The following is a 21,683-nucleotide window of genomic DNA, read 5'->3' as shown; positions in this document are numbered from 1 at the left end:
CTAATATGGCATACATAATATTTCAGTATTCGCAAAATGTTTATTTGCTCCTTCTCAGACTAGGAACCAAAATATGTATTAAGTGCAGAAGTTACTAATGCAACAAGCAACTTCACAATACACACTCTCTTATTACTGCAAACAGCTAAGGAAGTCAGAATAAATGTAACACACAAGTTACAAACAGGCCCCAAAATTTTATTTAAAAAAACATTCTCAAATGCAGCATTGAAAACAGAGGGAGTGGAATGTGCCAACAGTCAGAGAACTTACGCTGAGTTGTGTTTTCTTTGATAAACTAGCACCATTGCATCACAAGTCACAAACTAAATTATTTCTAGAGGCATAAAAAACTTCCACCATTATAAAATTTCTATGAGTTCTATTAAAAATTGGTTCTCAATTTACCACTCCTAAACAGATGAAAGCAGTTTGAAGTACAAGTTTTCATATCTACTCATTGTTCAAGTTACCCCTAAAAGACAGTTTATTCTTAAGTCTAAACATCCTGATCAAGGGGAAAAAAACATCTAAAGTGAGCTTCACAATTCTTTACAAACTAAACAAGTAAGAAAAATCTACTGTGTTACAAATATACACAGTACAATACATACAGGTCTAATCTTACAAAATAAGAACTTCCTAGTCCATAAAAATACTAAATCAACTACAAAATTTTCTTAGTGTTCAGTCAAGCTGTCTCAAGCAGTCACTACATCAAATTCCAAAACCACTGATCTGTTCCATAGCAGAGCAGCTTTAACATGTTCACAACAGGAAACAGACCAAAACTTCACCATAAAACTGATTTCTAACCCTAATTTCCCACTCAGGTTTAGTGGTAATGTTAGCATTTGCTATCTATCTTAACGTCACGAGACCTTTATGTATTTCTAGACTGTGTTTGAACTATTCAAAGTGCTGAAAGTGCGATCAAAGAATAGAGTTTTGTATCTATTCTCCAGTACACTCTTCTCTGGCACTGGCAACAATAGCCAAATATTTATAGGTCTACAAGGTCAGAAAGGCACATGCTCCTTTGTACGTGCTCAGACAAGTATGCACAGATACACACATGCACTTTGCTTTAAAGACCTGCCCCTAAACATTACAAGGCTTTCTTTTTAGTAGGGAGGTTCAAGAATTAGTTACAAATTATTTAATACAGATGCCTGGAATTCATAAAGACCATGATACAAACTGCTTAAAATGACTGAAATTGTGGGTTTGGTTTTAAAATTAAGATATCCAAGTATTGCTCCAGAGTACAGGAAAACAAAGTCTATGCTTTCTCACCCTTTATCAAGTGACATCCAGGTTACAACAGCCATGTGATTTATCATCAGAGTTCACACAGCATACGTGAGCACACACATACAATAACATCCCCTCAGTACTTGTTCTTCTGTTGGAGACTACCTGCAGACTGAATGAAAATAAAACTATTTGAAGAATGTTTCAAGCAATATCCTTTTGTACTTACACATACAAGAAATAACAGAACTGAACTGTGCCTCAATCAGAACACAGACTTTCACTGATACACAAGTTAACATCGTTTCCTTCCCACTCTCCTTCCCTACAGTGGTCTTCTATGACATGCATCGTAATAACTAGTGCTGTTAAAAATTAAGAACACATCCCTCTTGACAAAATTGACAAATTTTTCTAGGGGGCACATTGGTTTTGTGGACTTTTTATAATAATCCCTACAAAATGAGGTCTGGAATGTGACATCAGCGCCATTATACAGGATGCGGATAAAGTGATCTTTGGGTCTCTTCCCATCCTGCCACAGCTCAAAAACTAATCTGGCAGCAAATCTAGGAAATCTGGCATCTGTAATGCCCAAGGCACTAAGAACAGGTGACAATGTGACATCATGTGCAGAGTAAAGAACAAATACTTCTTCTTTCTTCCCTTCTACAATACGCTGCAGCCGATTAACAGTTTGGTTGAGGAGAGGATGAGTAGCCAATAGTGCATATAAGAAATAAAGTTTCTTTTCCTGTCTTTCTCTCTCATCCTCCAACTGGTGTCTTTTGATCACTTTGAAGTGTTCCATATCAATGCAGCCAGTTTTGGTACATGGAAAACTGACATTGTGGCAAAAATAGCACAAGAGAGAATCTATTGGGTTAGAAGCTCTCAACTGCCTGGTGGGAATGCCTACAACCTTTGCCATATCCACATATATTTTCTCTAAGTCATTGTTTTTCACCCGCAAACTGTACTGTCTGCGCTGTTCCTCTTCCAGGTAGTGGTTTCGCATAGGACAGTTGCAGCTTCCAGAGCAAAAAATGGTGCTCCATTGATGTCTGATGTTAATTTTCTTCCAGTCAAAATCTGGCAAAAAAGTGTAGAGCAGTGCCAAAGCACTCTGCAGGGTTCGACTTTTTCCTGTTGTCTCCAAGTAAAGCTGTTTTGCTGTCCAGTCACTCAGAAGCAGTTTATGTTTGTTTATATAAATATCTCGCAATAGTTGTCCATTTTTCAAGTGTTGCACAACCCCTGAAAGAGAATTTTAAAAGTTACAACACATTATTAGAATCTTGATTTTTTGAGGGGAGGGGAAAAAAAAAGAAACACAGCTAGCAGTCCTACTGGTAGATGAACAATTAGGTTAAAGGTCAAAAAAGTTCAAAACTGAAATTCACCTATGCTTTACTATTTAGGAATATTGCATGTAATGTGAGATACCTGCTATTCTTCAGTATGTCTTAGATTCTAGGAGTTAAACTGAGATGTAGATAAATAAAGCTGGCTCCTTAAGATTTGCTTCAAACCTTAGTATTTTTCTGGACTAGAGACACAGACTGAATGGGTCTACCATACCTGAAAGACAGTTATGAAGATGAATCCAGACTCCACCTGAGTCAGGTTTTCAGGCAGGCAGTGAATGCTGTGCTCGCTGCAAATTTATGGCAGCTGGTAAAACTACCAGCAGTCAGGAAATGAACACACAGAATATAAACTAGTGCGTGAACTCACAAAACAGAGTGGTGAGGTTTGTCAATTGCATCAAACTTCCTTCTCCAACTTTCTTCAGGGAAGTGCTACAATTGCTCAATAAATCTTACACTAATGCTCTGCCTTGATCCAGCTGGAAAGGAAGAGGGTGCGTATCCTTCTCACATGCTAAAACCTTTATTCCAGAATCCACCTTGCTTGTGTTATCCTCCCACAGCAGCAAAGCAGCAGTCATGGACCCTTTATGAACCAGACCATCTATATAGCTTACTACAGGCAATACAAGTCCCAGATACTCTCTCAGTTACAAGCTGTGGGCAGTGTTGAGTCCAGTTTCACACACAGCATGCTGTGTTAGGAGGAGCTCCTTGGTAACCTGACTAGCTTTCTTCTGACATCATTTTGCATTGACACTCGCTTAACACAAGCATTTCTTCTGGTGGGATCCCAGAACTTACAAGAATATGACAGGCAAGTTTTGGATTGAAGAATACAGGAGGGTAATGGAAAGACAGTTGGCAAATGGAAAATGCCACTAACTCCTCAGATCTTCAACACTCTTTTTGTTCTCCATACACAGTCTCCAAACCTACTGACTACCCAGATCCACTGTGATATGCTCTTCCAGTCATTGGTATTTCAGATAAAAAGAGCAACATAGTAAAAAGCAAGGTGTGGGAACAAAATGGAATGGATCAATGTTAAAATTTGAAAAGATATAGGAGAACAAAAAGTGTTATTAATGTGAATTTTCTGTTAAATTCTGAATGTTGAAGAGAAAAATCCACATGTGAATAACCTTTCTCACAGTCGCATTTCTGCCCAGTGGTGCAACAGTATATTTCCACATGTTTGTGGGAAAGCATTTCTATATGTTTGGTTCTGACACACTGATATGGATATATGCAGAAAAATAAGCACAGCAAACAAACACATGGACTTCAGCCCATACTAGTTCATCTGGCTATTCTGGGTGGAGAACACAAAAAATTCCAAGAGCTGTGGAATCTGTTTCATATAAAGTGAAAACTTATTTCTATACTTCTGCCTTCTTACCTTTTGTTCCCCTCATATTTTCTATTGCCTGCTGACAGCAGTCCGAGGTCTTTTGCAAATGCCCCTTTTATCGCTGCTCTGACCCAGCACTACCATTTTCCCTCTCCAATCCCGAACACATTATCTCTTTCTAACATTCCCAATGCCCTCAGCACCACATTACTCTCAACCTCCACATACTTCTACATACACAAATCCCTCATGGCAACACTTCCGGTTACCTCCCATCTCCCCCACCCCTTTGGTACAGATAAACTAAACAATATGTTCACTAGCAGAGCTCAGCAGTCTTCTTGCCAGAAGTAATACTGATAAAGTCTCAAAACTTCAACTTTTAAAAATAGTTGTTTGGAGCTTAATTGCTAATTTCCACCTTTCCACCTTTCCTCCCAATAAGTAGCTCAGCAGACCCGATAGATGGAATAAGAAAAAAACTAATTTTCCTGTGGAAAAAAATTACAAAAATAAATATGCCCAAACCCACAACCTTGGGATTTCACTGCAAAGCTTGGGGCAGGGGAGGAGAGAAGGAAAAAGCACCATGTGTAAAAAAGTTTTCTATTTCTATAATATAAGCATCAAATTTATCTATTGCATCTGAATCACTTGCAGGGGACACAGTAGTTACATCACAGGTAAAAACTGGCAACTAAATTCTTTAGTTCCATGGCCGTGCTGAATTACAAACCCTTACAGACCTTCCTCAGGAGGGACTGAGCAATGCCGTTTTCTTACAAGGGTGACCAAGCAATTTTGTGGTGCAAGTGCTATGACTTGTTACAAATAACATTACTAAGAGATGGCAAGTGTGATGGATCTGTAACAGAGCTGGCAAACTATAGGATAAAGCACAGTTTCTAGAACTGTTACCACTTTTACTGTGGAGACTCTAATACTATATGCAGAACTTAGCAGAAGCTAGGCTATGACCAACTTTATAAATTTCCCATTAAAAAAAAGCATTTATTTCAATATAAAGAAAATAGGAGATCCCTTTTTAAGCAGACTGTATTTAACAGAACAGAGGAAAAGACAGAGCTCTATTGGAACTTACCTGTCTGTGTTAGCTCTCCCATTTCACACAAAGAATGGCTAGGGTAGCGAGGCAGGCTGCTTAGGGAACCACCCATCTGGGCTGCAGACCCTTTTGACATATGTTTAATGAAAGCTTCAAGCTGAGGATGAGAAGGTTTCCTAGAGAGGTAAACCAAAATGTGAAAACTTCCAAAAGTATATGGGAAAACAGCTCAAGAGAGTCAAGTGTTCTAACTGTATCAGCTCAGACATTTAATGGTGTGAGGTTATTTCCCACTGAGACAACATCTGGTCTCACTGAAGACTTTTGGAAGTATGCAAGATAAACCTAAGTACTTACTAACTACCAAAGGCCTACAGGGAAACTTGTCATGTTAAAGCTATGATACCTTTTGGTAATTAATTTTGAAAGTTTTTTTTTTTTTTAAACGTAGTCACTAATACTGTTGTGAATTTTAAAAAAAAATCCTTACCAAAAAATACTCTGTCCAGTTTCTGAAGTACTAATGCACTTTAACCCTATGGCCAAAGGCACTAACAATCTAAAAGGGTTCAAATAACCAGTATTTTAAGTAGATGATCTTGAAGGTATTATCAAGTTTTGTAACATACTATGCTGATTGCAATATCAGCCTTTATTTCTATTTTTATTGGAACTAGATGATCTTCAGGTCCTTTCCAACAACAGCCTCAGTTAAGCGGTACCTGGAAAGTAGTATCTGGTATCCCCCTTAAAATTAGAAATCATTGTTTTGGATATTGTACCATTACCTACGAAGAAAGAGATCAACACTGCTGGACACTTAAAAAGATGAGATATTCCCAAAATGCACATAATGAATGCAACTGGAAAAGATATATAGACAAAAATGCCTAAGTTAACTCACTGAATTCAAGTCAGTGGAAGAATGCTTAGATGTCCTAAACTGATCTGCAAATTTCAGATACACTACAGGCTCTGTTCACTGCTGTACTACTCTGTGGAAAACTACACACACAAAAAAACTCCACAATGATTTAAAACTTTAGAAAACTAAATCTACAATCACACTTCTGCAACAGAAATACATAAGTAGGGATTTTCTTTGTTAAATGTCAACATTCAAGAAAAGTCACACAGTCACCTCTCTACTTTGGTGTAGAACTAAATCAAAAGCCAGCAACCCAACTCCACCCCAGCCAGTCCTAATTTTAATAGGGCTTTCAGCCTGAATACAGTAAATGTTTTTTATGTTACTTACAACAACAACAAAAGTATATAAAAATAGAAGATAAATTGGATCACATAACTTTTACAGAAGTCTGGTTTTAGTGTTTATTGTTCATATTTACACTTTGCTAAAATGATCAACTATTGTGATACAAAAACTTTAGGTCTGGAAAAAAAAAACCTTCAAGAGTTGCAGGAACCACAAGAGGGAGCAATAACACTATTAAAGTAGGAGGAAGTGTCTAATCAAAGTTTACTAAGACAAAGACATTCATGCTTATACATACAAGAGACATCTAAGACACTCCCATGTGCAAAAGCACCTCTTGCAGAGCAATGCTGACAGCATGTGTGTACAGGTCTCATAAGAATCAATACCTCTGTCGACAGAGAGGTAGCTCACTCTCATACCATTTTTTAAAACTTGAATTTTCTAGTATTTAATTTGCCTTCAGAAAGAAAAATATCTTGTGAATAAAATGGTACAATAAATTCTGGTGCAACTGCCAGAAAGAAAAAATGTAAATGAGACAAAAAGCAAGGTGAGATAAAAATATCTTTTTTTTTTTTCATTTTTACTTCCAATTAAAAAGAAAACCAGCCAATTTATGGCATTCTAAATCCACAGCTTCTTCTGTATATTATAATTTTGACAATTCAACTGATAATTAGTATTTGAGAAATAGAGCTACATAAAAAAGGTATTACTCCTTTCCAAAGCAGTAGAGCTTCCTCTTGCAGTAAGCATACATTAGAAAGCTTAATCCAGCTCCAGAGGTGAACTAACTTTTTGTAAATTTCACTGTTTTTACAGCCCAGCAGTACAATCTAAAAATTGAAGAATCAGGTTGAGAAAAAATTAAATTAAACTCATTAGTAAATAGCCTTTTAAGCTTATTACAGATGTAGCAGGCTGAACCCCCAGTGTTCTAAACTTTGCCCTTTAAAAAGCTATAAAGACAAATAAATTGTCAGTCATAATTTTCCTTAAACCCTGTTTACTTAATTAGCAATTTCTGCAAGTACATGTGCAAGAAAATGAAAAGAACTGCATTAACCATTCTGCTTCTTTTGCTGCTTTGCTTACAAAAATCTGAATACTAATGGAATCAGACCCACACTGATAAAAACTGTCTCAGCAATCACTTGGGGGAAGGAGGAAAGAAAAGAAGAAAAAGAAGTATGTATCAGCACTTTGCAAAAAGATTTATCTAAAAAGCGGCAGGGAAAATAAATTAACATCCAACACAAAATAATAACATATATGGTAATTTATAAAATCATATTCCACTATATTAATACAGCTTTTCATACACCCATGTAGATGCAAGTTACTTGACTTTGGATTACGTTCTTTTCAAAGTGAGCATAGGTTAAGCACATGCTTACAGAACTGAATTATGAAATATGACTGTTAAATGTATTTCTGAATATAAATTCAAAGCTTACTACTTGCTAAATACGTCCCAGGGGAAGAAGAAAAAACCCCCAAAAAAGCAACAGAAGTAAGAACTATTTTGCCTGACAAGGACAGCATCTCAGGCTACAATATACTATTACCCTGAAAGTAATCCTCATGTATGCAACAAGATTCTGAACAAACTGACAATTCTCCTGATTAACCCTGTATAACTGAGCAAATAAAAACTTATTTTTCTTAACAGCAAAATTCACTGCGCCACTCCGGCCACCTGGTAACAAAAGATTCCCCCTCCCTGCCCCAAGATTTCTCTTTTATTTAGAATATGAATCCTTCTGTTGAATTGGCCAATTTACAGATGCTGCAAGAGATGGGAGTATCTAGGCAACACGACTAAGACTGCTGGGACTGTTTGAGTGGGAAGCAAAGAAAATTACTCAGTTGTATAGTTGAAAAGACTGACATATCCTTAAAATTTAATTTCCATAAAAGTAACCAGAAAATAAAAATGGGCTAAAGAGATGACATTCTGTATGTTGCTGGGCATTATGATGATAAGTTACTACATTTGGGAAATGTATCTATACAATAAGTATCTCAAATTGTGTCAGAAGACGGAATGGCTTTTCACCTAACATCACTAGCAATAAACATACTTTTTCTTAATTTTGAATATCTATTTCCATCTTTAATGTCTGTTAATTTTCCTTTTAATAATCTTATTTTTGTAAAATAAAATAAATTTTATCTGTGACAAAACTGAGGACGCTTATTTTCCCCTCAAATAATGAATTCGGCTTATCTTTTTGTTATTTACAAACTAAACACTAGGATAATGGGCCCAGATTTAATAGTGCAGGTTTCATGCACTAGCATTAAAATAGACCAACATTTAAATCCTTATTCAACATTTAAATATCTTATTTGTAAAGGTCTTAAGAAGCTTTAATACCAAAATGTCACCTCTTTATTACTACACTGTAACCAGTGTACACTGAAAGAAACCATCCTGTGCAACCATTTGAACTATGGTTCAAATGCCAGCAACTGAGCTGACATCTTTTCACCCTTTAATAACAATTTCCTTTTTCCTTGAGGAGCTGAGATACAAAAAAAATAGAAATGAGGTGGTTGTTTTTTTTAATTAATTGCTTGATGGACTGATTTCTTTATTTATCTATCTTACTTATTTATGAGAAGTGAACACTAACTTGCTGGTTGTTTTGAATTAGCACAGCAAAGTGAGAAATATAGTATCAGAGTGAGCGCATGCACATGACACCTCAGAAAATCTGCTGATTGATTTTGGATGGTAACGCTATAATGGCACAAAACACTGTCAGAAACATGAACAAAAATATATCTATTGCACCCATTATAGACACGCAAAGGTATGAAACCTTATTCATGCAGTTTCACATTAAGTTTAAAGATACTGTACAGCAAACCTTCAAATCTTGCATAGCAGTACAATAACTTTGTCCCAGGACATTCTTGTACCCCACCCCATGAGACTAACTGAAGTCATAGAATCATAGAATAGTTAGGGTTGAAAAGGACCTTAAGATCAAGGTCGATATTTAGGAACTGGTTCAGGAGAAAATGAGGCTTTCTGCCCCTGGATAAAGTGATGCTCAGACTGAGTGCATGGAAGCCTATTTTGGTAAAATGTTAGCTCTTTGAGCTGGTTGCCTTTGTTTAAATATTATCATCATCAGCACAGTATGAAGACCATCGCTAGAATTCATAGTTAATTCACAGAGCAAAAAGAAAATCATTACTGTGTCTCAGGGCTACTTTTTTCAGGATCACTCAGGAAAATGCTGCTATTGATTTATACTGTCTACTTGTGAAATACTTGCTTCCCTTCTGATCCTTGTTAGCAGAAATTAGTTTTATTAAAGAATTAAAACATAAATAGAAATTGGATCTAGTTTTGCTCCTCTAGACCTAAACTGCAAAACAGACACAACAAGGTCAATTTGGGTAAAAATTCCCCACCTTACGTTTATTAATTCCCCATCTTAATGTTTATTAATTTTAGGATTACTTTTATAAAAATTAATTCCTCAGTAGGAACAGTCTGAGATTCCTTTAACATTCTTCCCTATTAAGGCTACTAGACCACTGAACTACTGCCTTATTTCTACTATGTATACTGTAAAATGAAGTACAGCATAAGCCTTGTTTCTTAAACAAATCTGATGGTCAACAAACCACAGCATTCACTCTGTCCTCCAACTCATTAAACTGAATGCTCTTTTGAACCATATACAAATTTGAGACCATATATCTCTAAAAATTGCCAAGTTACAGAATTTAAGTAACAGACGTGGAAAGACATCATCTTGACAAAACTAGAGGTAACTACAGTTTATTTAATAATTTACATGTTCATAAAAATTCAGGAGTGGCATAAATAACATGCTTTTGCCACTATGCAAAATGCTACAGGCCAAGGTTATAATTAAATAATGTTGGTCAAGGTTATAATTAAAAAGAAACTGTCAGAAAATGTAATTATTAATTACTGTGTCGCTTAATTAAAAGTAGAATTACGGAGAGGTACACTTTTTATTCATCTTACCTCTGTAACTGCACAGTGCTGTCCTTTTACAGCACTATAGAATTCTGAGGTCTACACGCCACAAGAAAGAACTTGTGGAGGTGGACATTTACAAAAATGAGATATAACTTTTTCCTTCCCAAATTGCATTTATCTATGCAAATGTCACTTTTGTTAATAAATGCAGAATTTGCAGAGGACTGAACATCTCACAGGGAGTTGCAGAACCCTCAGTGTGTCACTTGGTGAGTAAACATGACCACGCCTGGCACACACAAAGCTTTGGACAGAGGAACGTTACCTTTCTGTGATCATAAAATAGATATACAAGATCTTGTCTGGTAACTGAACCAAAGGGCAGTCCCTCTTCTCTTTACTTAAAATGAAAAAAATTACAACTTCAAGAAAAAATAACATGTTTTCTGTGATGTTTAAGTAGACAAAAAAAAGCGTTAGATCAAAGGACTATACTGTTTCCTTTTAGAAGGCAAATGAATGGAAGAGCCACTAAAACCAACAATAGATTATTGCAGTCTACAAAACAGATAGTTACAACAGCATCAGTACTGTTGGGGCATATTTATTCATATAGGTCTTAGAGCCTTTACATTTTTATAACACTCTGTAGTGATCCAGTCTACTTCATTGCTCTTCTGAGTTTCTAGAGAAGTCAGAAGAGCCCTCAGGAGACCTTTCTTCACCTAATTCTGGCCTGCATCATGTTTGACCTCCCTCCAAGTCAAACCCACACCTCCTTTAGCTTACAATATGGTACTTGTCTCTCCCACACTTTTTGCTCTAATTTTTCTGGCAGTCTCAAGATATGTGCATATTGAAGCTAAAATTCAAATGTTTATTACTAAGCTTCTTATGATTAACATCAACACCTTTCAAAATGCCTCAAAGCATATGCTAATTAAGCCAGCATACTATGAAACGATAGCATCTTTCAAAAAGCATTATTTCACTGTCTTGCATACAAACTCAGTGAAGAAACATTGCATATTTTTATATGCAATATAGTACATTTATGATTTTATAAGTATATACTTACATACTTTTGCATTTTATATGCAGTATAGAACATTTATAGTTTTGACACTGTAAGATACAAAGGGAAAATGTGGAAGATTAATTTATTCTTCCCATAAGCAAACACTACAATGAAAGGATTTTTGTAACATCATTCCATTAATTTTCTTGAGGAAACGAAAGTACATATTATTCAGCTCCCTTTGGAAATTTGTTTCCAGAACAATGAAAATAATATTAATTGAAGTTTTAGATGAAAAAAATCTCCAAAGCATCTAATCCATTTGCTTATATTCATTTCACACTTACATGTCACAATCCATAATTCACAAAACCGACGTGTGACCTCAAGGCTATTTTGCATACCCATTAGAAGTCCATGGGCCTGTAGCATAATCTACTTAATTAATGAATTCCATCAGCTGAATGCCAAGTCAAATAAAGAACAGACTGAATATGAGCAGCATACTTATCTGAAACTGAAGTCAAGATAGCTTAAATAAGGCAGAGTTTCAGACATCTTAGCCATACAGCACCACAAAAGCTTTAGTTCAAAGGTAGCAATTATATACCTTGTAATACTCTTGACATAAATATGTTTACAACTGAGCACCAAATTTACATAATAAAAGAATATAGGCCTGACAACCAAATGCAGCAAATAGCTTCCTGATGTTGAAGTAATAAATGTTCCATTCAAAACAATGGCAGAAGCTAACAATTCTAGCTTTATTCAGGTCAGCTTTAACACATCTGGATGAAATGGCACAGTCAATTCCTTTAATCTTTCTGCTGCCCTTTCAAAGTCACCCAGGAGATTCTATTTTACATAAACTTTGCTTCAAGGAGACAAAGTCTTTTTGGTTCTCCACTCATTTTCAGCAGCTGCGAATGGTAAGGGAGGTATCATCTATATACTGATGTTCTAATGCTTCATTAATTAGTAATAGCCAAGAGCATCTACCCTGCTAGCCCCATCACATCCTGACACTGTGCCCTCCTATCTGCTTGACTTGGTGATTCTGTTGGAAATGTTAAAAGCTGCACTACTTCTCTGCCTTATGTGGATAGTTCTCCTGAGTTCAGGGCCTTCATGCTGTGTTCCTTGCCTGAAACTGAAGCAGAAACAGCTATAAAAACTTTTCTGACAAATACAAAACTGAGGTCTTGCATGGCACGGTAATACTGAGAAATACAGCTTCTCATACAACATTGTCACGTGCAGTTAACATCTTTGCAATAAAGTGTTCTCACATACATTCTAATGTGACAGATACTGAGCAAGATCAGGAGATCACAGCCTATAAGAACTCCAGAAGGAATCTGGATCATATTTCTTTACTTAGTATTTCATGCTGAGAATAATCTCAGCCCTTATAGGCAGGTAATTAAAAATGTTGTCATAGCTATTAGCAGATGATTCATTTTTCATCTTGATAAAGAAATTAATTGGTCAGTTAAATCTACTGCAGAGATAATTGATCTTTGGTCTCCTGTCTGCAATCTCAGAGCTGCATATCTAATTTCAGAAAGCCAGTCAGCTCACAGCGGGCATAGAACACTGTTGGGATTGGACACCTCTCAAAGAAGTCAAACTTCTCTTGGAGGATGTTAGATAGGATCACCAAATGCCACTTTCACAAAACAAGGATTTTTGTGGTGGAAGCTGAAGTATCAATACAGAAAAGTAGCAACCAATATGGTATAAGAGGAAACTTTAAATCTGTTTAGATCCTCATGCAAAATGTAGGCAGGTAGATACAGTAGCGTGAATATAACTTGGGAGCTCCTAAGTACCTGTTACCTATGAACAGGTAGACACACATACAGGTGAAAACTGGTGATGGTTTCAGACTTTTGTAGGGTTGCCCTTGATTCAGCACTAATGGTTACTTTTCAATTACTCGTGCCAAATAGCATTACAACACTGACCACAACTGAAGTCAGCATTGCACGCCTTGCAGATTTCAGGACACCTACTAATAACAAGCACAATTTTTTTATGCAGCCAGGTATATGAAAAGAAAAGCAACATATTTCAGTCTTCTTCAGAGAAAGACCCTATTTTATTATCATTTTCTGCCAGCTTTTGTGTCCCCTACTGTATGTATCTACTAGATACTAGGCAAGCCTCTTTAATCAAGCTTCCCAACAGCTTTATGAGATGATTAGCTTCAGGTATTCTTTCATGTCACTTCAGTGTATTTAAGCAACATTCCTACTGTGCAATATCACAATGGTGTTTAGGTTTTAATATACTTGAGCCAGAAACTGACATAGGACCAGTTATGAAAACTGGTTCATGTTTTCAAACGGAACTGCTGTAGACTAGCTAATCACAAACCTAGAAGCGTAAAAGTGTACCATAATCCATCTTCTCCTTCAGAGAGATTCATTTGTTAAAAGCCCATTAAGGAAAAGCTGCAAGGACAGACTATTTCAGGTATAAAAGATAAAAATCATAAATGCTATTGATGACAGGAAGCTACTAAAATTTCAAGGAACACAGCCCATGAATCTATCTAAACAAGAAACACGCATCTGATGTATCTAAGTCAGAAATGTACTTTCAGTGTTCCATTAACACTTTCAGCACGGGAGAGTAAAGCCAATTCTGAATAATTGAAAAGCAAGAACATTATTTCTTTAAAGATAGGAGATTTCATGCTGTTCTCAAAAAAATATTTATGGTATATCTGCATTGTTTTGTATACCAGCATGCTATAACTCTTTTCCTGAGTAAGGTGTGCAAGTGTGCACAAACCAGATGCAGCTCCCAGTTACTGAAATCTCCACACCTGACACTGCTGAGTGGGCAGCAGCATAAATGTGTAGATTTGCTTAGAGGTTTTGCTAACACATCTGATAGTTAAAAGAAAAATACCAAGAAAAACCGTAAGTATTCAGTAGGTTCACTTGTAAGGCCTCAATTTTTATTTGGAAAAACAAACCCAAACAATACCACAGATCCTACTTAAAAGGAAAAACCCTCATGTAATCAAGCAAGCTAAGACAAAGGTTGGTGATTACATCATCACTGTTTATTTCTACTGCTCTAACACTATAATTCCTCTTTATCAATGAGACAAACAAGAAAGAAAGGTTCTTCCACAAGGAAGAGAAGCAATCCAGTTTATAGCTACAGCTCACAATGGTTCGTATATGAAGACAAGCATCAGACATCTACAAAGACATGATATTACACAGAAGCACACTATAATGAAATAGAGAGGTAAATGTTTATGGTTTAATGACAGACACAAATAAAGTGTGACAGTTTTAACCAGTGAATGGTAACTAAAGTAAAAGTGTAGTTTTCAAGTAGCGAATAATGTACTTTTTGTTTAACTTTTAATAGTTAAATGGACAACCTTCATATTTTTTCCTGAACACTGACTTTAACTAATAACTTTGATCATTAATTTGAAGGAACTATGATAACCTATATTTCTGAAAAGTTAAAGATAATGACAAATCACAAATATTCATTTTCCTATGGTAGTGATGAGCTCAGACCTGTTTGTATTCCATGAAAGGAAGTATACTTAGCTGAAATGGAAGAGACATTCTCAAATACTGCACATGCATTTAGAAAACATCTAGAAGCTTATCTAAGAGGAATGGTAACCTAAATATTCAATTAAATAGGTTTTGCTTTTTAAAGATATACCAAGAATTTCTTCTGATCTGAACTGGTAACAGGTAATAGTTCCTGTTTCCAAGGAAATTGTACTGATGCAGTCTTCTTTTTTTTATAATCCATGCCAATGCACAAGAAGTCACAATGTACTTCAGGCTGCACAAATTGTTTCCTGAAGAGGAATGAAATAATTATCAACCAAAACACACACTTATCAAAGATGAAAACCAAGAATTTCACCTGTTAGGCTGCAGTATACAGTCAATGTCAGGTCTCTTTGTCTTGGGAATGGCATATAGTGGATATCTGTCGCCATGTCGAATCAACACTTGAACTGAAACTAGCCTAAAATAATGAGGTGCATGCCCTAAAGTGAAGACAGAAAAGGGGGAGGGGGGGAAACAAACCCCCAAAAAGGAGTGAGAGAGAAATCTTTTCTTTGCACATGTTTTCTTTAATAAAATAGAGCAGGTATAATTAGATTAATAGTTTTGGCAATTCAGTGAAAGAAAACCCCATAAGAAATGACAACTTACCATCTCAAGAAGGATTTCCACTTTAAACTGCAAGACAACTTAGTACAGTTTCCACAATACATCTAAAGTCCAGCAACTATACAAGACATTACTCGAGCACTGAATTCCTCCAACATGATAATGTTGACCCACTTTTATAATGCCTCTCTTCCAGACCACTAGCATAATGATGGATTTTGCAGCATTTCTAATGTGGAACTTCTTGATATACCAGTTTGTAATTTATTTTACATGTATTGGTGGGATATTCCAATGAAGGAACTCATTCAGAATAACTTGCTGCTGTCTTGCTAGGGAAAGAATGCAGATGTACCTTCTAGCTGACTACTGGTTTGGAGTTCTAAAATTAATTACTTCTGTGTTTTGGAGGTTAGGGTATTTTTTTGAATTCCAAGTCAACTGTTTACAATGCAGCTCACTTGTAAAAAGAATTACAGTTCAAGTATTAAATACCTGTATCTCTCCCACACCTTTCAGTTTTAAGCCTCCAGTTGACCATTGACTGGAAACAAAACCACCTCCAAAAATCAACACAACAGAGAAGATATAAAGGGAAGAAAAGAAGAACAGGATATTTTGACTGATTTAACAGAATTCAGCAACCAGCTGGCATTTGCTGTTCCTTCTCCAAGCACCAAAGAACTGACAATGTACAAAGTTATCATGTCCAATGACATCATGTAGAAACAAGCAAATAAGCTGTCATTTGCATTTACAAAGCTTACCTTCCATGCTGCGCTCCGCAATGGTGGGAATGTTGCAGTAAACACGCGCTTCATAAACAGGATCTATTGCAGGAGGCTCAGTCAGCAAACCAGGCATTATTCTCTTTCGGCTCTTAGTGTTCATCCCATCTTCCCTGACAGAGTTCACTGGGATTAAATGCACTGAAAAATGCAAAACATACGCCATATACCTTTAAAGGTGTTTAAGGAAATCTAGGACTTTTTCTAAAAAGTAATTATGCACAAAGATTATGGTTTCCATGAAAAGATGTCACTCTACTGTATAGATCTTCGCTGTGATTTTTTCATGATATACATAGTAAAGCAAGCCCAGAGAGCTCTTTAGCAAAGTCAATGCTTGACTAAAACTGCAGAAATACGTCTAGATGTAGAACAACTTTCCCTTTTGCACTCTTCTTGAGGCTGCTCTGACAGCTTCTCATAAAGCTCTAAGAGTATGAACAGGAAGAAAAGGGCTGTAACAGGCCCAGCTGTCTCTCATCATTTTAATTTAAAAACTGAGATTGAAGGACTTAAGCAAAAGACAGCACAGTTATGTCAATGGTGCTACAAACCACTGGGAAAACAAAGTAGTTGAGATTGAAGGGGCTGGATTGTTCAAAATTTCTTACTAATTTCTGCCATTCCATTGTTACCCTTGCAAGCCTTAAATAGTCTGACTTATCTAAAGAAAATGCACACAAACTATATTAGTTGCAATGCAACAGAGACACAAAAATATTACATACAGAGAAATGCAGTTAACACACACGGCAAGGAAATTAACATAAATACCATCACTACGTCTTCTGACACAGAAGCATGCTGAAGCATATCTGAATTCAAGGCCAGAGCTGTATTGGCCATGTCTGTTTACCTTGTCTTGATGTGAAAGCATTTGTTAATTTTTGAACCTTACAAGCCTACTTGTAACAACAAATGACCACTTTCTTTTTCTATTATTATTTTCTGATATTTAAATCTCCAGAAGATTTGAAGGTTAAAATGACAAGGGAAAGTGTTAATATTTTTACCCTTAGTAGTCTTCTGTGGTGAGAGGGAAAAATTAAAAAGAAAGAGAAGACATTTCAATGCAGAATTTTACTAATCCTTCTGGGTCAGTTCCTCAGTTGCATCTTGATTCCCAGTCTTAATTTAAGAGGTGAATTTGTTCCACAGTAGAGTTGTGCAGACAAAGAAAACCAATGAAAACAGCAAACTGAAGTGAAACATACAAAGATTTTTAAGAGCATGCAGCCGTTAATGTAACACATTTCACTACATTTTAAATATTTTATGTGGTTTCTCTTTGCCTGCCAAAACCAGAATTGAAGCATTTTCCATACTGTTCCTAGTGCTGTTGACACAGCTAATACTTGCAAAGTGAAGAGACTTTCAACTTTTCCTTAAGCTGTTTCAGATTTTGCATATAACTGCCCACAGGACTGTAGCTGGTGAGAATTAAACTGTAGTTTTGATTTTGGCCACTTAAACTGCAGAGCTCAGCTGCCTTTCCAGCATTTATCTATCAGATTCAGTCTTTAGCTCTTTCCATGTGAAGACTCACGTTACCGTGAGTCAGTGCAAACCACTGACCAAGAAACTCTAGTGGTCACACAGTCTTGGCAACATCTATCAGAGGTTGGTAACTCTGACTTGAAGCGGAGCTTGCAGCAAATTTGTATTTGGGGTATAAATCCCAAAAGCTAAGAGTGTGCTACAACGGTTGCTGGACTCTGCAAGTAAGCTACATTACAAGACAGTAGCTGGTTAAAAAGTAGAAATGGGAAATTCCAGCAGTTGTGTTATACTGGTTGAGTTTCCTAGCCAGAAAAGGTTAGGAGCAGCAATTCTCAGCTTTCTGCTAACACCTTTTTCTCCAGAGCAACTCACAACATTGCTACTGATTGCTTAGTGTCACAAGAACATATGGAATTGGCTTTAGCACTCATGGAAGTGTTTCAGAAGACAGGGGAAACCATACCCCAACAGCAGCAGCTATTCCCTAGTGCTAAAATTTGATTGGGAGATTTAAAAGCAAAAGAAGGCACCTAATTTTTCTTCTCAGGCAGTTTTAACTACAAAAAAAAACCCAAATAGATCACATTTGTGCACTAATAACTACAGCAGACAACAGATGCATACATTATCTGATTAAGATCAAGCGCCTACAATTCATGGAGCCAAATATTTGATTAGAATTGAGACTTGCTATCTGCAAATAAAACTAGCTGAATAAATATTTTAACAGTGCCAGATGAATTTAAGAATAAGGAAAAGCACTAAATCTTAGAGAAGTCTACTCTACTTAAAACTAAAATTGCATATTAAAAATAGCACCTACAGGATTATCAGATTACATGTTTGAAGTTTAAAAAGCCACTGACAACACCTTTAAAGGATCAACACAGCAGTTCTGGGTGCAATGCAAGACTGTTTTGTGGACTCAAGAGATTAAGAATAATAACCGTTCCTGTCATTAATTTTAAAAGTTTGTTAAAAATTATCCTACTCTAAATGCTAACTACATTTATTAATTAGTAACAGCTAGTAAATACTGCCCTAACTGTACAGTGAATAAGCCTGGTTTATACCAGGGAAGGAGGGACATAGTACAAGCCTAGTAAACTACTTTCCCCACTAATCTACTACCACCATGTCCAAGTATCTCAGATAGGGACTGGGCTAAAGGAGCTTCTAACTTTGAACCTGCCTGGAGCATAACCATGTTGTCCGGATTTCTGAACATATCTGAGCAACCTCATCTAGTGAAAAATGTCCCTGACCATGGGAGGGGAATTGGATTAGATGATCTTGAAAAGGTCCTTTCTGACACAAACTGTTCTATAACTTGACATAAATAATTCAAACTGTTTGTATGTTTGACAGAGAAAAATATCAAGAAGGTAAAAAATCTCCAGTCACCTAAATAAGCACTTTTGTAGCAAACAGTATTTACTTTTAGCACACTTGAAATAAGACGTACTGGGGGAGAAATATTAAATAGAAAAAAAAAATCATATGATCCAGGTACCAGTCTAGTCAGTCTACTGGAAATTTCTACCAAATGTATACACATAAGAGTAGAGTATTCCCAAAGAAGGTGGAAGGAACAAGACCAAGGAGAGATGAATTCCAATTGGAAAGATGCTTTCTGTTTGCTCAGCCTTATCAGCACAGTGACCCTGAAAAGCCCACCCAGCAAGGTCAGCCTTTCTTTCCCCTTGTTAAAGCTCCTCACAAGCTGTAACAGTTATGCAATTTCAGTACTTTGGATCAGGACTCAAGACTTCTGCTGGTCCGAATGATGACACATTTTTCCGTACTGAAGCCAGGATATATACCAACAACTAAAGTCTCAGTGGTCTCTCAATTGTTTTCTCATCTTCTGTAATTCTCTCGACATTGCTAATGCCTTGTGTATTTATGATGTTTCTTCCTTTCTCCCTCCTTTTTAATTTCAAATACCTGGGCTTCATGTTTCCTTGCTGTCTTCATTTATCCCACTTCCTCACTGTTGAGTCCTTCTTTGCACACCTCATCCTCTCCAGCTCTCTACTGCCCAGAAGGCTCCACTAGTTCCTCCATTTTGGTACCCACTTCACCACATAGTTCAGCTATTTAAAGCTCTTTGGAGAGCCAACTGTCTCTCTGTATCCAAGTATTTAATTACTGAAAGTCCTCCTCTGCAGTGTCAATCCCACCTCTGTTTCCTAAGTCTATACCTCATTGCCTAGCCTGGGTCGGGTGTCCTGTCTCTCCTTCCTCCCGGCCTCCCCTCCTCCACCTGGCTGGAAAAAAACCTTGAACAAAACCACCCTCAAAACATGCTCAACCCATGACACTGGTCCATATGTAACTAGCCAACCTACAGCAGTATTGGACTGACACAGCTCACAGTGGGGGGAAATAGTCCAAAACGGTCCTTCATATGGAGCTGGAATTAATTTTTTTTTGCAAACTCTGTTGTACTCTTTCAGCTGTAAATCATAAGATCAGAATTCTGTTATCTAGGTTTCCCACAACTTTTTATAGCTTAGCACTGTTTTATGACTTGCTCTATTAGTTAACAGTAACAAGCACTTGCCCAAAACACAAGTTCTACCAATGTGTATATAGTCATACTTAAATCTTCGATTAAGGGAGTTTTTGAAAAGGATTTTTACACTGCTGTGCCTTTCAAAGCTGATGTTTTACTATGACAGGAATACAACACTGTAAAACAGAAATGAAACAGATGATTTTAATGTTCACTCCCCGCAGCCAGGGCAGTTAATAAAACATATCTGAAACCTATTTGGTGATCTAACTGGAAACTTTGCCAATGCTGAAACTATGAAGAATATGTAGTGATAGGACAAGGGGTAATGGGTTGAAACTTAAACAGGGGAGGTTTAGACTGGATATAAGGAAGAAATTCTTTACTGTTAGGGTGGTGAGGTACTGGAATGGGTTGTCCAGGGAGGTTGTGAATGCTCCATCCCTGGCAGTGTTCAAGGCTAGGTTGGATGAAGCCTTGGGTGACATGGTTTAGTGTGAGGTGTCCCTGTTGGAACTAGATGATCTTAAGGTCCTTTCCAACCCTAACTATTCTATGATTCTGTGATTCTATGTACATATTATTATAGAGCTAGTCTGACAACAAAAAGGGAAAGAAAATAAATATCTCGCACTATTCATAAGCTAATTTTTAAAACTAAAGAAACTGCATAAAAACTACTTTGAAACATTAATTTTTAAAGAGTTGTATCTAGGAAAAAAGCAAAAGATTTACAGAAACAGTAAAAAGAAAGAGACCTCAATGCAACTCTGCTTCGTGTTCCAGCTAGTTCAAGCTACTTAAAATACAAAGTAGAACTAAACCCATGGGCTGGTATCAGATAGAAGCAAGACTTGATAGAACAGTCAGCAGCTATCCTGTGAGAGACAGAGGGGCACTAGTCACATGGTAGGATAACTAAACAGTGCTGGAGAATCACTCCCGCCTTCAGGCATTTTGCAGGTCCAAGCTGAGCTTTTTTAAGCTGACAAAATTCAGAGGAAATAAAATCCAAACTCTGATACTAAATTTAATGAAATAAAAATCCTCCAGTAATTTTTATTTTAAATAGAACCACAGAAAATGGAGACCGAATTTTAAAGTCAACTGCTTTGTCTTTATGAACAAAACCAGTGGCATCTTAAATATTATGACATATGGTTTTATTCTTAGTGTGCATTAAATATTACCTTAAATAGGTCATAAGACCAAGAAGCTAATTCAACAGATTTCCACCCCCCCCTCATGCGTCCCACCCCTTCCTCCTCCCCCCCACCAAGACCTCAATGGCACAAAAATGTATCAAAAAAGACAACTATGAGATAAGTAGTTTCTAAGCAAGAGAGAAAATCACTCTTAAGTGCTTTCAGAATAACGACTGTAACAATCACTATACAGCAACTAATCCCTTCTGGAACAATGTCAAGTTTATCAAATCAGCTAGTGTACTCAGA

At 36.6% G+C, this 21,683-nt stretch overlaps 1 protein-coding gene across 7 annotated transcripts in view; it reads right to left on the bottom strand.

Annotated features, from left to right (window-relative positions):
* Window positions 1-177: 177 nt before the first annotated feature.
* PXYLP1 (2-phosphoxylose phosphatase 1) overlaps window positions 178-21,683 on the bottom strand; it is a 59,833-nt gene continuing 38,327 nt past the window's right edge. For all 7 annotated transcript variants that reach the window (XM_031047240.2, XM_034064007.1, XM_031047239.2 and 4 more), the window contains 4 exons: window positions 16,191-16,352; window positions 15,170-15,296; window positions 5,081-5,220; window positions 178-2,511 (listed from right to left, as the gene is read on the bottom strand). In XM_031047240.2, coding sequence (XP_030903100.2) covers window positions 1,580-2,511; window positions 5,081-5,220; window positions 15,170-15,296; window positions 16,191-16,352 — 1,361 coding nt within the window. In that variant the 3' untranslated portion in view covers window positions 178-1,579. The remainder of the gene's footprint in view (window positions 2,512-5,080; window positions 5,221-15,169; window positions 15,297-16,190; window positions 16,353-21,683) is intronic.

The sequence above is a fragment of the Melopsittacus undulatus genome, chromosome 6 (genome assembly GCF_012275295.1).
Source record: "Melopsittacus undulatus isolate bMelUnd1 chromosome 6, bMelUnd1.mat.Z, whole genome shotgun sequence".
Classification (NCBI taxonomy): domain Eukaryota; kingdom Metazoa; phylum Chordata; class Aves; order Psittaciformes; family Psittaculidae; genus Melopsittacus; species Melopsittacus undulatus.
Note: the sequence above shows the minus strand (reverse complement) of the source record. Positions and strands in the feature narration are given on the sequence as shown.